At 38.7% G+C, this 16,238-nt stretch overlaps 1 protein-coding gene across 1 annotated transcript in view; it reads right to left on the bottom strand.

Moving 5' to 3' along the window:
* Positions 1 to 5,065: 5,065 nt before the first annotated feature.
* Positions 5,066 to 16,238, bottom strand: part of LOC111156830 (junctophilin 1) — an 81,043-nt gene continuing 69,870 nt past the window's right edge. The window contains exons 4-6 of the mRNA XM_022517924.1: positions 11,696 to 12,345; positions 5,431 to 5,526; positions 5,066 to 5,257 (exon numbers count right to left, since the gene is read on the bottom strand). Coding sequence (XP_022373632.1) covers positions 5,446 to 5,526; positions 11,696 to 12,345 — 731 coding nt within the window. The 3' untranslated portion in view covers positions 5,066 to 5,257; positions 5,431 to 5,445. The remainder of the gene's footprint in view (positions 5,258 to 5,430; positions 5,527 to 11,695; positions 12,346 to 16,238) is intronic.

Raw genomic sequence — 16,238 nt, 5'->3', positions numbered from 1 at the left:
ATAAATAAATAAAATCTTAATAAAATAAAATAAAATAAAATAAAATAAAATGCAATATCTAGTCCTTAATGGATTCCACCCCTGTTAGCTTTGCAACAAGGCTATGTCTGAGCATCCTCTTGGCCTCTATCAGAAGCAGCTACCTGACTCTAGGCATCTGCTCTGGTGGTTGGAAGCTATTGTTAGAACATGGCCAGAACATGAGAAGATTACGGAACCTTTGGCTTTTTCTCACCTTTGCTTCTGCTTTTATTGCATGGGGGACATGATATTCATCAGATTCTTTTCTTCCAAGTATGTGCCATAATATGTGGCAGGAATGTGACATGTGACATACATTCCTAAAACCAAAGACCTCCGTTGCTTTCCCTGAAGCAAGTATTATCATAATTCCATTGGACCTTTGATGTTCTTGATATTTCATGAATGAGCTTGTGTGGGGCAAGGATGGGAAGGAAAGACTTGTCCAGGAGTACCGTAATCTTCCGCTGAGTCTGTCTCTCCCTCCAGATCGTTTCGCCAGAATTCTCTTCAAAGATTGCTATATTCTTTATGTTGGTATATGAGCTGCTTTCCTAATCACCAGCCAAACAGACCTTAGGGCTTTGCTTTAGAGTTAATTCTAATAGTTTACTTAAATCAGATTTGGGATCAAGAGCATACCAAGTATACTGTATGGAACATGGATGATGTCACAAAAGAACGTCCTGGTATTTATCTAAATCTTCTAGGTCTTCTGGATGCAACGGGCAATTTCTGGGTTAATCCTTGAAATCAAGTTCAAACACACACATAGTTCATGTATAACATGCTTCTCACTCCAAAACATCATTTAGATGCTAAGCCTTTGTTAATTTTGAACCTTATAAAATACTAAATATTATCATAAATACCTTACTAGAAGTCATTAAACAGGACTGTAAATACATTATTCAGAACTTTTAATAAACTCTACTGTAGTTATTATATTAACCAAGTGACATCAAGGGACTTACGGAAATGGGTTCATTCAACCCGTACTATTACCTGCATTTTATCATGTTTTCTGGCCTTTTATGGTTGGTAAGTATGACAGTGCGGAGGAATATTAACCAAGAATATGAAATGAATAAGCACATTTAGAATCCGATCTGGGACTCGGATACAAATTTTTATGACTTTTTGGCTACACAACCTTGGGCAAGTCATTTAACTGCAGGAATTCTTCCCAAGGGATCTTGTAGGAATCTAATGAGTCACTGACGTGAACATTCCTTGTAAAACAAACGTCTCACACCACACTATACAGAAAATTGCATTTTAGCATAGAGAAGGCACTCTGTGGTGAAGTATGGCCTTTGATTTTTACAGTCCTCACTACTGAAGAAAGAGCATAATATGACCTGTGGCATAATTAACTTTTAAAAACAGGCTTTTATAGTGGAATCTCACTCTATTTGTTACTGTGTTTGAGACAGTTACAGAAATTAAAAATTTTTTTCTTTGTTCTTCCAACTGGCAAAGCCTAACACAACAGTTACTAAGCCCTTAACTTAAATGAGCTCATTTCACCTTCACAACCATGCTGTGAAGGTCAGGGCTCTAGTTACACCCATTTTATACATGAGGAAACCAGGGCACAGACGAGAGAAAAATCCATAATCAGCCATGACCGTAGCCGAGAATTTCATCCATATTCACTGCATTCAAGACTGTTCATTTTATTCTATGTATTTTGTTATTTCCCCTCCTATTCCCATACATGAGACTCCTATAGGGGCTAGTACAGAACACGGAGGTCCTTGTCAGTACCTTCGGGGTAAGAAGTAAATGGTGGATGTAGACAGTTTACAAACCCAGGCTAATCAAACTCAGCCCGACGAGCCGCTGGTTATGCTGTGCTGATCGTGAACAGGCCACGTGTGCAGCCACATACTGAGTGGGAAAGACGAGGCTGCTCAAGTTTCCAGAGTGTGGGAGGAGGGCTGCGAGTGCCGTCGAGCGTATGCCTGGGGAGCCGGCTTACCATTGTTCCTGAAATAGTTACTGCATTCAAAGGGCATGGAGAATATTTTCCAGATTTCCCAACCACAAAGTCTTCACCCCAGCTTTGGCTTCCACCATCAAAACGTGTGGTTTGGACCTGAACCGGGAATCGATAATCTTTCTAGCACCCTGTGCTTTTCCTGCCTGCTCCGGACAAGTCTGTGTTCCATTCTTTCAGGATTTACTGGGAGATGAATCACTTAAGTTGTTCAGTCTTTGACTACTTAGAGGTGGTAACTTTATGCATTCTTTATACAGGGGTCTGCAAGACCTTAGCCTTCAATAGGAATGGGCTCATTTGGGAAGGTGAAAACACCATGGCGGCTCCCTGGGAAGCTGTTTTGGAGGTGGGCCTTTCAGTGTCTTTCATAGGCAGCTTGCTAGGGGGTCGGGGTGTCCTGGGCCGGTACCGAGGGCTTCAGAGGGAGCCCAGTGGCTGGAAACTCTAGTGGCGGCAAGTTTATTAGGCACAGTGTGCCCGAACTTCCTGAAGTGTGTCTCAACAGGGACCATAGCAACATATTAACTTACTTGGGGCACAATGACCCAAAAACTTTAATTACTTGAAAAGTATCCTTGCAGGAGGTGGATTTACTCCAACTTTGAGTTTTCCTTAAAAACAGGAGCAGGCTTAAAACCCTGGCTAAGGAACTAATCCCATTAATGAAGGCACTAAACAGATAAAGGAATCTTATTTTACCAAATCAGTTGAAAAGCCCAGGATGAAAGCAATGTAGAAAGAAATAATGGTACAGCTACCTCCTCCCGTGTGGCTGCTTTGAGCATTTTGTACCCAATTTCTACTGTCAGTTTCTCAGCAGATCTTTCTTTTAATACAACCCACCAACCCCCAAATTCCATACAACTCAAGACAGTAATTTACTCACAAAGGAAATACACCTGCAACTTTATTAATAACCAACTTTTTTTTTTTTATTAGAGCGGATACAGTTGTGAAAACTGTACATTAGACATTTTGGTTTCGAGGATTATAAATAAAGGAACTCACACGTAGGGAGTTCTTTTTCACAGCAAGGAACTTTAAATAAACAAGGTCATGTTTTATTAAGTACATTGGCAGACTTCATGTGCTGTCCAAAATGTAGAGCACAGTATAACAACCCATTAGAAAGAGCCTTTCATGTAAAATACAGCTGTGCACATTTTAGAAAAATACCAACAATTTGAGCTTTGTTTTTAAAAAAGCTTATAAATCATACATATATTTATAAATGGAACCAACATGCTTACTTTATAAACATATCCTTTAATTATCTGTTACCCATTATTTCCAAAGCATTACACATTTTAAACACTTAAGAAGATTAAATATTTTATTTTATTTTTTTAAAAAAAATCAATTTTCCCAGCATCAAGAGCTACGGGGTTAGGAAGGCGCAGTGAGAGTACGGAGACTGACACAGGAGCTTAAACGTTTCTTGGCTAAAAACGTACTTCCTAAATTTAAAAGTCAAAGCAAAATGTAAAAAATAAATAAATATACAAGTTGTAATTTTCATTTGCTCTCTTTCTGCTTTCTTCTTTATTCCATATTGGTCACACCCAGGATTCTCAACATATTGCACTTCTGCAAAAAACATCACTGGGTTACTACCCTGCAGGTGACAAAGCATTCAGTCCACACCTGTGCTAACACGTGAGTGGTCTCTTCTGCATTGAAAAGGTAGCAAATAAGGTAAAAAGAATCCAATTAAACCATGCAGATCGTGAAAATATTTAGGAATAGCTAGCTCCTTCTCCACAATGTAATGTCTTAGAGAGATTTAAGGTACCTTTCCTCCCCTGATTTCTTTTTAAATAATTATAAAGACCACATAGTGTCTCCAAGTAATAAGCATGCTTCTGAGTAATAAAGGATGAATTATAAAACAGCAAAAAAAATCAGATTATGTCAGAATAACAAAGGACCGACTGCAAAAGACAAGTATTTAAATAAAAATGTCTAAGCCTTTAAAATGTGAAATAAAATTACGAAATGACTTTGAAAAACACGAAAGGCATAAAATCGAGAAGCAGGGGTTTAACAAAGCTTTATGCTCTACCTGAATGTATTCAACAAAAATTTAAGTTGGAGGGAAAAAAAAAAGATCAGAGCAGTTATTAATAGCATCTTGCTTAACTTTCATGGGAATTAACATAGTCACTGACAAGATTTTATTTGGTTGTAAAGTACGTCAGCAATGAAACTGAATCCTTTAAATGCTGATTACTGCAATCCATGCAACATTTTGACTACACTTCTCAGAATTCTGTTGTCTTTCAGCTTTTAAAATTTAGCACCACCTAAGTGCATAAAAGATTCATCTCAGTAATGTTTAAAAATATTTAAAATTATTTCTTAGGAAGGTATAATGCCTTCAACACTGCTAAATTTTAAACAGCCTATTACAGGTGTAGGATGACTAAAGGGCATGAAAAAAAAAAAAAAAAGATGTACTGCTATCGCAACAAACACGTCTTCTCTAGAACTAATTGTTGTTTCTTTTCCTTGAGATGCAACAAGTGTGTTTCCTCTGGCCAGGACCACACGCTGTAGAGGACTATACATCCTACTTCAATAAACAGCAAAAATGAACATAGTCGTGCACAAGCCAACGAAACGTTCTCTCCCGGAACATTCCAGGAGATGTTAAAGCAGCAGGTCGTGCCATAAGACTGGTGAGTGATGCTGCTACCTATTTCTTCGAATGAGATAGGAGTGAATGTTGGAACCATGGCCACAGCAACACAATCCTCCGACCGCGTTCCTCGGGCAGTCGTTTGTTTCCCCAGCTCCCTACTAAAAACGTCAGATGGTAAAATAGTAAGGCAGCTGTTGACTTCCATTAGGGAAAAAAAAAAAATGCAGCTCCATACATTTCCAGTTTAGTCACACTCCGCTAGGACAGATGGAGTAGCCAATGCCAAGAACTTCGCTGGCTGGGGCTGGTTCAGCAGAGTTTAAAAAAGAATGATTATTAAGTTTTGCTCTCCGACATGGATGCTTGCTTCAGCTCCCAGAGGACCCCCAAAGCCACAAAGCATTCCCAGGGGGACCGAACAGGTCCTCTGGTTGAATTTTCCAAGTTTCATCTCTTTCGCGATCCCATCCTAATTCCAAGCCTCCTTCCCTGAGTCTGAGTCTGACTGGGGTGTGCCATTTAAAGGGCTGACGATGCCACGGCAGAGAACAGAGAACTGCGGGCTAACACCGCTAGTTGTCATGACTTCACTGAAGGGTCAAAACAGTTATATCATTAAGTAACTATGTTGAATCACATTCAGGCACAGCCAAAATTAAAGTGAAGGACAACATGCAGTTGTTAAAAAAAAAAATGTAAATTCAAATATGGGAGAAGAATATTATATACAGTGATTTTATATAGAAATTAAGGCTATTCTTACCTCTCCTAATTCCAGTCAAGTCAGAAAGTGAACAAAGAGAATGGCCAACCCGATATTCAACAGCATGACAAGGACAATCATGACTGAATTGGGGCCCTGGAAATGAAACAGAACAAACCAAGCATAATGTTTCCATGTTAATATCCACATATAAGCTAGATCATAAAATCAGTTACCAAAAAAAAACCCCGTTGCAGTAAATAAAGTGGGAGCGAATGACAGCAGCTCCAAAAGGTATAAACTAAAAATAGCAATGCCACATTTAGATGGAGCCGTCTCCTCACTTTCACTATGAAATGAATCCAGTCTTGATTAAATCTAAAAAAATAGCTATCAAATAATCTAGTTCATTTACCTCAGAACATCTGACAATAGTCTGGGTGAGAGTTTGCCGTAATGGGGTGAGGAACTAATGGAAAGTGGATAAGCACTTTTTGTTAGGGTATAATTTAGACGAGGAAGAATTATTTCCTCAGGAAGGCAGTTAGAAAGACTAAAATCTTAAAGGGTACGGAGGCCTCTCAGGAAAAAATTTAGGACTCTTGCTTTTCCTGGTCAGAGTTTTGGACACCAACCCACCCAGGAAGTAAAAATTATAAGCAGGAAGTTGAACACTTGCAGAAATGATCTTACAGGTCTAATTCTTCACGTCTTTGCTCACAGCCACCACGTTCCAGAAATCAAGTTCTATTTAACAAACTGCAGAATCCTCTTTTTGATAAATATGGCTATAATAAATACCAGCTAGCCAAGGTACCCAAACTTTGTTTACTTGTTCAAACAAAACCCAACCTTATTGACCCAACTGTTTCAGAGCTGCTCATGCTTGACCATTCTTCTTCCAGAGAACTGATCTTGGTATTTACTATTCAAATAGTGTCTAATTCTTACGTAGCATTAACTGTGTTCTAAACTGGCCTTACGAGGTGGGTGGGGTGGGTATTTCAATGGTAATTTTACAGGTGAGGCAACAGTTGTACTAGATTTGAATATGTAACGAGGCTGCAATGCAACAGGGTAACAGAGTCCTCAAATGTGGTACTGGTGTGATTCTGGGGCAGAGGGAAGGAAGACTGAAGTTTCAATTGGTCCAGTGCTCATGATGTAAGGTATGGATCTTGGGTCTCATCCTTATAGGAGGTCTCCTCCTCAGATGGGCCACAACGTCCCTGGCAGGGGTCAGAGTGCCCTGGTCTTCGTCTAGCCTAACACTTGGCATGTTGTCACTTCCTGTTAATCTCCATCTTTGCGCTAGACTGAGTTCCATGGCGGTGGGAGCCGTGCTCTGCTCACCGCCATGCACCTGCACATATGGGCCGCCCTGTTCATCCAGGTTTTTGTTATGAACACCTGTTATCATCTGGTACTTCTCCAGGTGTTGTGGACATGGTTGTTGACTTTATTAATTCACTGCCTTAAATGAAGAACAAGGTGATTACTAAAATCAGAGTGGGGGAGAAAAGTAAAAATGTGTATCCTTGAGATGGGGACTGTTAGGAAGAAGAAAAACCATAGTTTCCAAATCCCAAGTGAAGGGGAGGAAAAAGCACATTTATTTCCGGTGTTTATATGCCAGGCAGTGGGCCAATAATGACCATTTTTGGGTACATGGTTTCTTCTTCACAGGTGATTACGAATTACAGAGCTCTGAGAGGGTAAATGTCCTGTCCAAGGTTACTCATCCATAAACAAATTACAGAACTAAAATTAAACTTTGTCTACTTCAGAGCTGCTAGGTTTTTTTCCCCTACATCCCTGTAATAGCCACAAGCCTTAGTTTAAAAATAATAATTTCTAATCATGTTCTTGAAAATGGCATTTTCAACTATATGCTCGGATTTCGTGGTAGCAGAAAACATTAAATCTTGATATGACCAACTGTTTTTAGAATAGTTTCCTAAGTTACTGGGAGGGTCCTAATCTATGTAACTCTTCAATCATGAGCAACTTAAAATGTCTACTGTAGGAAATACTTATAACTCAGAAAAAATTGAAATAATCTTTCAACATCAGAACGCAGCACAGAAATTAAGGAAATGCTATCACAAACTTTGATTAGATTTTGCCCACGAATATGTTAAGTTTGGATTCATGTTACTGTTCTGGGTCATTGGATTTAATTCATAATTCCCGAAGACAGTGATATGAAAGATGAGGAGGAGTATATGGTGTCAGAACAACACTATGTAGAGTTCAGTGTCCTATAGTGGACCAAGGAAAAGTAGAAAAACAGAGAAAGTGCCTTCAGTGAATCTAAGTTCAAAAAGTCTAAGGTGTGTCTGGACCTTTAACTCCCATGTCATGAATCCTTACAAAGTTCCACGAATTTATCTAACTTTTTGAATTCATTAGCATTTTAGGATGGAGATATATAGATACATGTCCATTTTATATTTATATATATATTTATATATAAAATGGACATATATCTATATCTATATATATCTCCATCCAAAAATATATATAGATATATGTCCATTATATATATATTTATATTATATTTATAAATATGTAACATATATCTATAGATCTATATATTTATCCAACTAGTACAACTCCATTTATGAAGCTATTTTTTAAGATGACTCAGTGAAGATGAAGGTAAGGCAGCAATAAAAAGTTCCAACAGCAACCAGGTGGAAAATACATTCTGGAATGCTATGTTTAACAGGCAGATATCAAGATGTGCCTCAGTGTTCTTCAGATACCTAGGCTGGGCACAGGATGGGAAGCTTTAAGGTGAAGTCTTATAAACATGACCGTGGTAGCCAGTTGTAGCTTAAAATAGCAAAATGGAAAAAAAAAATCAGTCTTGCTTTTCAAGACTGACTGAGACAGGTGTAATAGAAGAAGCTGCAGCAGGACAAAGTGCAAGTCTGGACTGGGAGAACTTGCAGGCGGTTAGAAAATAAAGAAGTTCTACCTCAGGAAATATATGTTTTTTTTCTTCAAAAGACTACTACTCATTTAAAGCTGAGGAATCTTCTGAGAAGTTACTGCAGTCTATGTTAAATCTAAAACTTCTCTAAAAACATGAAAAAAAGGCGGAGTATAAACAGACAAGTTTATATGTATTTACTGTTTGTAGGGTTTTAATGTGTGTGTATACGTGGTTCAAAACTGACACGATACGGATGCCTTAAGTTTTACAACAGTTCAAAAGAAAGTTTAGGTAAATTTCAAAATAGACTTGGGAGAGAGTAATGGCTAAGAAAAAGGGCAGGCAGTTCTCAGGAGTCAGTATTGCTAGTCAGAAGTCCCCTTGCTGGTCTGATTGATGATAAGGGGGCAATGATGTCTGTACTGGCTCCGACCCAAGTTGCTACGTTGCAAAATCCTACAAAAACGTGGGTTCCACGTAGAATATGTTTCCATGGCACATCAGTCTGTGTGCAACCATGGCCCATAGAAGGCACACGTTTCTCGAGAAGGGTCATAGAGTAATAGGGGCATATTCCCTCGTCTCTTACCACTCATATCAAGTACCTAATTTGCTAAGTGTTAGCCTGTGTCTCAGAAGATTTTCTGTATTTCTAGGAGATGGACATCCAGGGTGATCTTGAGGAGGGGTCAAAACCTATTGGAATATTTATGAACCATTTTATGCTTCAATTACTACCGTGTTGGAACAATAACGGCCTTTGCTTTTTGAGCACTTACTATGTGCTATGTACTGTGCTAAGAGCTATGTAAGTACTACTCATTTAATCTTCAAAACAACCCTATGCTATAGGTAGAGATGAGGAAAACAACTCACAGAGCAGTTACGAAACTTGCCCAAGGTCACATGACTGAGAAGCAACACAGCTGGGATTTGAACCTAGGAAGTCTGGCACCAGAGTACACACCCTTAGCCACCAGCGTATCCTGTGTCAGTCATTAAGCTGGTGACTAAAATTCCAGATCCCACTGTATTCAACCACCCTAAAAAGGACGATTCTGACTCATAATAGATCTCTCGGTTGCCCACAACGAACACTGCTTCAGTCTGGTCCTTCCTCCAGTGTGTGCTTCATTGTGAATATTCCTACGAATTTTCAAGGTATTTATAAACCTCTAACTTACACAGTGTCTATCTCAAAATTGAATGCGGTACTCCTTCGTTTGAAAGATGGTTCATTAACTACCTTTATGATGATTTTATCACTTCTAAACTGTCCAGAAAACAGTCATCAGGAGAGTGAAAGGCAGCTTTGTGTTATCAGGAAAAGAAGGTTAACTGTTAAAATCTTCACAGGATGGGGCACCTGGGTGGCTCAGTGGGTTAAAGCCTCTGCCTTCAGCTCAGGTCATGATCTCAGGGTCCTGGGATTGAGCCCCGCATCGGGCTCTCTGCTCAGCGGGGAGCCTGCTTCCTCCTCTCTCTGCCTGCCTCTCTGCCTACTTGTGATTTCTGTCTCTCAAATAAATAAAATCTTAAAAAAAAAAAAAATCTTCACAGGAAGGTGCCAAGGCGATCTTGACTTCTGGTTCCTGTAATGACAAGAGCCTGTAGAGTGCTAGGCCTCCTTTCTCATGGGACATGGAAGGGAGCCCTAGAGACCAACTTACAGGTTACCTCCAAGAACCAGATGGTTCTGCGTATAAGTAAAAAAGGTACTGTCTTAAAGGTACTGTCTTAAAAACCATTTATCTCCACAGATGATGACTCTCAGGAAGTCAATGTAGTTAATCTGATCAATTTATATTTAGATGATAAAAAAGATGAGAACCAGTGTTTGTTAGCAAAATAAATCTAAGAAATATCAAATATAAGTTAACAAAAAAAAAGAATTTCAACTGTTTAACACTGTTACTGTTTACCTGTAAACAGGTTCACCCTGCTGAACAGACGAAAGAAAAAAACTTAAATATAATACAACTGTAGTAATCCACACCTTTATGCAAATGTCTTAGAAGTTACTAGTAAATATTGGGTCAGCTGTGGCTTCTTTCTTAAGCTACACTTAATGTGCAACACCCTCTGATCCAAAAACATGTGACCAGGTCAACAGATCAGTTGGTCGATTTCTTATTAATACTTAGTTTTAAGATTTTGTCAATTCTATAGAATTTGATAAAGTATGAATTCCATATATCATTTAACAAATCTCTACATGCTCATCAAGTAACACTTACCAGTAACATACAGCTTTCTGGTTGAATAATTAAAAACCTTAAATGCTCAAGGCTAATTGATAATAAAACTAGCACTTACCAGAAAACTAAAATTTTAGAAGCCGTTATACTTGGGAAGTTAGAAGACCAAAGTAATTTTAAACAGTGGAGAAGAAAGAAAATGTTCTAGGGGCAAAGCTTGACTGAGTAAAATCCAAACAAAATATTTAGGAGAATAACTCACAATACCTAGAAAAGATGCTGACTGAAGTATCTTTTCCTTCACTTTTAGCTTGTCTCTTTAGGTCTGAAGTGAGTCTTATCAGGCACACAGATGTAGACAGGTCTTGTTTTCCATCCATTCCTTTACACTGTGTCTTTTGTGAGGCTCAAAAGCAGGGCCAAGAACCTAGCAAATGGTGATGGAATCCTCTTCCCAGCTAGAGCTCTGTCAGGGCCCATGATTCCCTTCTAGCCAGAGAGTTAGCTACCATGGATGACGTGTTCCTCCCAAATTCATATGTTGAAACCCTAATCTCCAGTGTGATGGTATCTGGAGGGGGCTGTTTGGGAGGTGAGCCCTGGGTCATGAAGGTGGAGCTCTCCTGATGGGATTCGTGCCCTTACAGGAGACAGGAGAAAACTTGCTGTTTCTCTCAGCCGTTTGAGGCTACAGCAAGAAGGTCTCTGAACCAGGAACTGGGTTCTCATCAGACATCACCAGACAAGACTTGATGTCTGGTGAGAACCCAGTTCCTGGCACCTTGATCTTGGGATTCGCAGCCTCCAAAATTATAAGAAATAAGGTTTTTTGCGTAAGCCACCCAGTTGACAGCACTGTTGTCATAGCAGCTCAAACTAAGGTACTCCAAAACTTACCAGAAGTGTGGGGAAAGCCTTGCTAACATGTGGTGCAGGAACAAGCCGGCTACCTGAATGATGTCTGAGGTGGGTGGTGGAGCGAACAGGGACTTGTTTCTGCCTGGAGAGTTCTTTGCTGTCTCAGGGTACAAATGTGCTAAGCTCTATCTTATGTAGCCTATGTATCTTCCATGGCCGACGCTCTTCGAGACTTTTGCTAGACAAGCTGTCATCAAGATGTAAGTCACCCTTACACTGCTATCTGAAGGAACCAAAAGGAAGCAAAATCACATCATGCACAACTTACTGAATTGGCTTCTTTTTCCAAAGAAGGGCATGAATCGTTGTTTGTTGGATTCTTTGGTATAACAAGTTCAGACTTCTTAGCTTTTGGCTCAGCTTTGCTTTCTTTGGCAACTGGTTTTGTCACAGATTTAGGGGGACTCCATTTGTTGGGTGACGGCTTGTGCACCAGCGCTGAGGAAGACAGGCTTGATCCTTCCTCTTCCTCTATGTCTTCTGGGGGGTGCTGGGGAGCGTTCAGTTTCACATAGTAGCCGTGGTACTGAGAATGCAGTTCCCCATTACTGGGGTTGGGGATGTGGTGGCGGCCAGAGTACTTGGACGTGGGCACCATGACTCCTACTTCCTTCGTGGGAGCCTTTGACATCAAAGGCTTATTGACGACGGGGGTCACATGCTCATCAGCCACACTCCGTTTGTCTTGGTTGAGTCTTGCCCCTGAGCTGGGGTTCTGCTTCTTGGTGGGTTTTGGGGAGGAGGGCTGGGGTGAGTGGCTTTGCTTGGGACTTGCTTCAGGAGACCTGGGGGGTGTCGTGCCTTTGCGATAAAAATGCGGAGACTCCTTTGGTGTAGGTGGCTTTTCTGGTACTTTTTCTTCTGGATTCTCTTTAGCATCTACACCTTCCTGAAATCTCTGTTTGATATAATCTGGGCCTGGGGAAAAATTGACAACAGAAGGTGATAAAATTAAGATAAGGCATAAAGGCTCCTTTGTTCTGGCTATCTATATGTGTTTTTGCTACATCAGATGAGCCATTCCTCTTTTTTCTTTTCTTTTAAAAATATTGCCAAGGCTTGGATTGAGCCTAAGCATACTTCATTTCAGAGGGGAAAAGATTATCTGTTGCAGAAAAAATAAATATTTACCATTACTTATACTATTTTGCTAGCCATAAAGGTTAAACGGTTCTGATTCCCTAATAATTGCAACATTCCTGCCTGCTTGCAGAACATTGAGGTAAAATTCATATTGATGGAGCACTAGTGATAACACCATAATTAACCTGCATATTCAAATTTTGCAGCATAACCAAAACACAAAGTGCCCTTTCAAATAACTGACTCATGTATGTTCAGGATATTAAAATATTTAAAGTATTTAATTAACATTTAACAGAACATCTACTCTGTAAGTAGGAACAGAACCTGCAGATGACATTTGTAATGCTACTTCACCCAAGGATGCTTAACCGACTGAGCCACCCAGGTGCCCCATCAAAGGATCATTTAAACTTTCTGGAGTTCTTCAAGGGCTTCTGCAAGCATCAAAATCATGACAAGGAGCATTTAGACCATTTACATTTAAACTAATTATTGACAGATACATACTTATAAAAAGCTGGGGTAGCAATACTTATATCAGACAAAATAGACTTTAAGACAAAGACTGTAACAAGACACAAAGAAGGACATTATATAAAGATGAAGGGATCATCAATCCAACAGGAGGATCTAAAGATCTAACTGTAAAGATCCATGCATCCAACACTGGAATATCTAAATACATAAAGCAAGTATTAACAGATATTTATTTTCTGCCTGGATGGTCTATCCATTGATGTAAGTGGATGTTAATGTCTCTTATATATTATTGTCATTTTTTTCCCTTTAAAAGGGAGAAGTGTCTTTGAATGCTACATTAGACCAGATGGACTTAACAGATTATATACAGAACATCCCATCCAAAACCAGAATGCACATTCAAGTGTGCATTGTACATTCTCTAGGCTAGATCACATGTTAGGCCACAAAACGAGTCTCAATAAATTTAAGAAGACTGAAATCCTATCATGCATCATTTCTGACCACAACCATGTGAAACTAGAAATCAATTACAAGAAAGAAAACTGGAAAAAAACACAAACATGTGGAGACGGAACACCATGCTACTCAACCAAAAATCAGGAAATAAAGACACAGTGATCCAAATCTTATGGATGCCCCAAGGGACATCTAAAGGGAAATTTATAGCAATACAGATGTACCTAAAGGAACTAGAGAAAAAGGAAAAAAACTCAAAGTTGGTAGAAGGAAGGAAATAATAAAGATTAGAACAAAAACAAAGGAAATATCGAGTAAAAACACAATAGAAAAACTGACATTTAGCCAGACTCATTAAGAAAAATGAGGACAAAATAAAATTAGAAATAAAGGAAAACAGCCAACACCACAGAAATATAAAAGAGACTACTACAAAAATTATACACCAACAAACTGGATAATCTAGAAGAAATGGATAAAATCCTAAAAACGTACAGTCTTTCAAAACTAAATCAGGAAGATATAGAAAATCTGAACATATCAATTGCTAGTAATGAAACTAAATTGGTAATCAAAAACTCCACAACAATAAAAGTCCAGGACCAGATGGATTCACAGGTGAATTCTATTAAACATTTAAAGAAGAGTTAATACCTAGTCTCCTCAAATTATTCCAAAAAATAGAAGAGGAAGTAAAGCTTACCAGAGAATTACAAAAAAACTATAGGCCAATAGCTCTGATGCACACAGATGCAAATATCTAACAAAATATCAGCAAACCTCGTTAAATAATACATGAAATGAATCATTTACCATGATCAACTGGGATTTTTCTGGGGATGCAAAGGATGGTTCAATGTTGGCAAAACAATCCATGTAATACACCACATTAACAAAATGAAGGGTAAAAATCATATCATCTCAAGAGATGCATAAAAAGCATTAAAATTCATCATTTAATCATAATAAAAATTCTCAACAAAGTGAGTTTAGAGGGAACATACCTCAACATAATAAAGACCACATATGACAAGCCCAGAGCTAACATCATATTTGGTGGTGAAAAAAACTAAGAGCTTTTCCTCTAACATCAGAAATAAGATAAGAATGTCCATTCTTGCCACTTCTATTTAACATGGTTCTGGAAGTTCTAGCGGCAGCAATCAGACAAGAAAAAGAAATAAAGGCATAAATACTGGTAAGGAACGGGTAAACTTACTATATATAGAAAACCCTAGGGGAACCTGGGCGGCTCAGTTGATTAAACGTCTGGCTCTTGGTTTTTGGCTCAGGTCAAGATCTCATGGGTCATGAGATCAAGTCCTGCGTTGGGCTCTGCACTCAGCAGGGAGTCTGCCTGAAGATTCTCTCCCTCTGCTCCTCCCCCTGCCCATGAGCTTTCTAAAATAAAATATTTTTTAAAAAAGGAAAACCCTAAACACTCCACCAAAAAACCATTAGGATAAATGAATTTGGAAGCTGCAGTTTACAAAATTAATATACGGAAAGCTATATTTGTATATTAATACAAAATTATTATACGGAAAACAATATGGGATTGTTTTCTTAATTTCTTTCTGCCACTTTGTTATTAGTGTATAGTGTACTAATAACAAAGTGGCAGAAAGAAATTAAGAAAACAATCCCATTTACAATTGCACCAAAAACACGGATGAAAGAAATTGAAGATGACACAAATGGAATGACATTCCACGCTCATGGATTAGAAGAATTAATGTTGTTAAAATATTAAAATGCCCATTCTATCCAAGGCAATCTACAGATTCAGTGCAATCCTTATCAAAATACCAATAGCATTTTTCAAAGAACTAAAACAAAAATAATCCTAAAATTTGTATGGAACCACAAAGACCCTGAATAGCCAAAGCAGCCTTGAGAAAGAAAAACAAAGCTGGAAGTGTCACAATCCTGGATTTCAAGATATACTATAAAGCTATAGCAATCAATATAGTATTGTACCAGGGGCACCTGGGTGGCTCAGTGGGTTAAAGCCTCTGCCTTCGGCTCAGGTCATGAACCCAGGGGCCTGGGATCGAGCCCTGCATCGGGCTCTCTGCTCTGCAGGGAGCCTGCTTCCCTCTCTCTCTCTGCCTACTTGTGATCTCAGTCTGTCAAATAAATAAATAAAGTCTTTAAAAAAAAAATATATAGTATTGTACCAGCACAAAAATAGATCAATGGGACAGAATAGAGAGCCCAGAAATATATCCATGATTATATGGTCAATTACCCTATGACAAAGGAGGCAAGAATATACACTAAGGAAAAGACAGTCCCTTCAATATGACATACAAAAGAATGAAAGTAGGCCATTTTCTTACATCATACACAAAAATAAAAATGGATTAAAGAACTAAATGTAAGACCTAAAACCATAAAGTTCCTAGAAGAAAACATGGGCAATAATCTGTTTGACATCAGCCCCAGCCAACATTTTTCTAGATATGTCTTCTCAGGCAAGGGAGACAAAAGCAAAAATAAGCTACTGAGAGTACACTAAAATAAAGACCTTTGCCAAGAAGAAACCAACAAATCAAAAAGGCAACCTACTAAATGGGAAAAGATATTTGCAAATGATATATCCAATAAGGGTTTAATGTCTAAAACATTATGCCAGAACTAATGCAACTCAACACCAATAAAACCCACAATCTGACTGAAAAATGGACAGAGGGCCTGAGCAGACATTTTCCCAAAGAAGGCATATAGATGGCTCACAGACACATGAAAAAATGCTAAGCATCACTAATAATCAGGGAAATGCA

Source organism: Enhydra lutris, unplaced genomic scaffold, assembly GCF_002288905.1.
Source record: "Enhydra lutris kenyoni isolate GAN:26980312 unplaced genomic scaffold, ASM228890v2 scaffoldscaffold49, whole genome shotgun sequence".
NCBI classification, from domain to species: Eukaryota; Metazoa; Chordata; class Mammalia; order Carnivora; family Mustelidae; genus Enhydra; species Enhydra lutris.
This window is presented reverse-complemented; position numbering and strand designations above follow the sequence as displayed.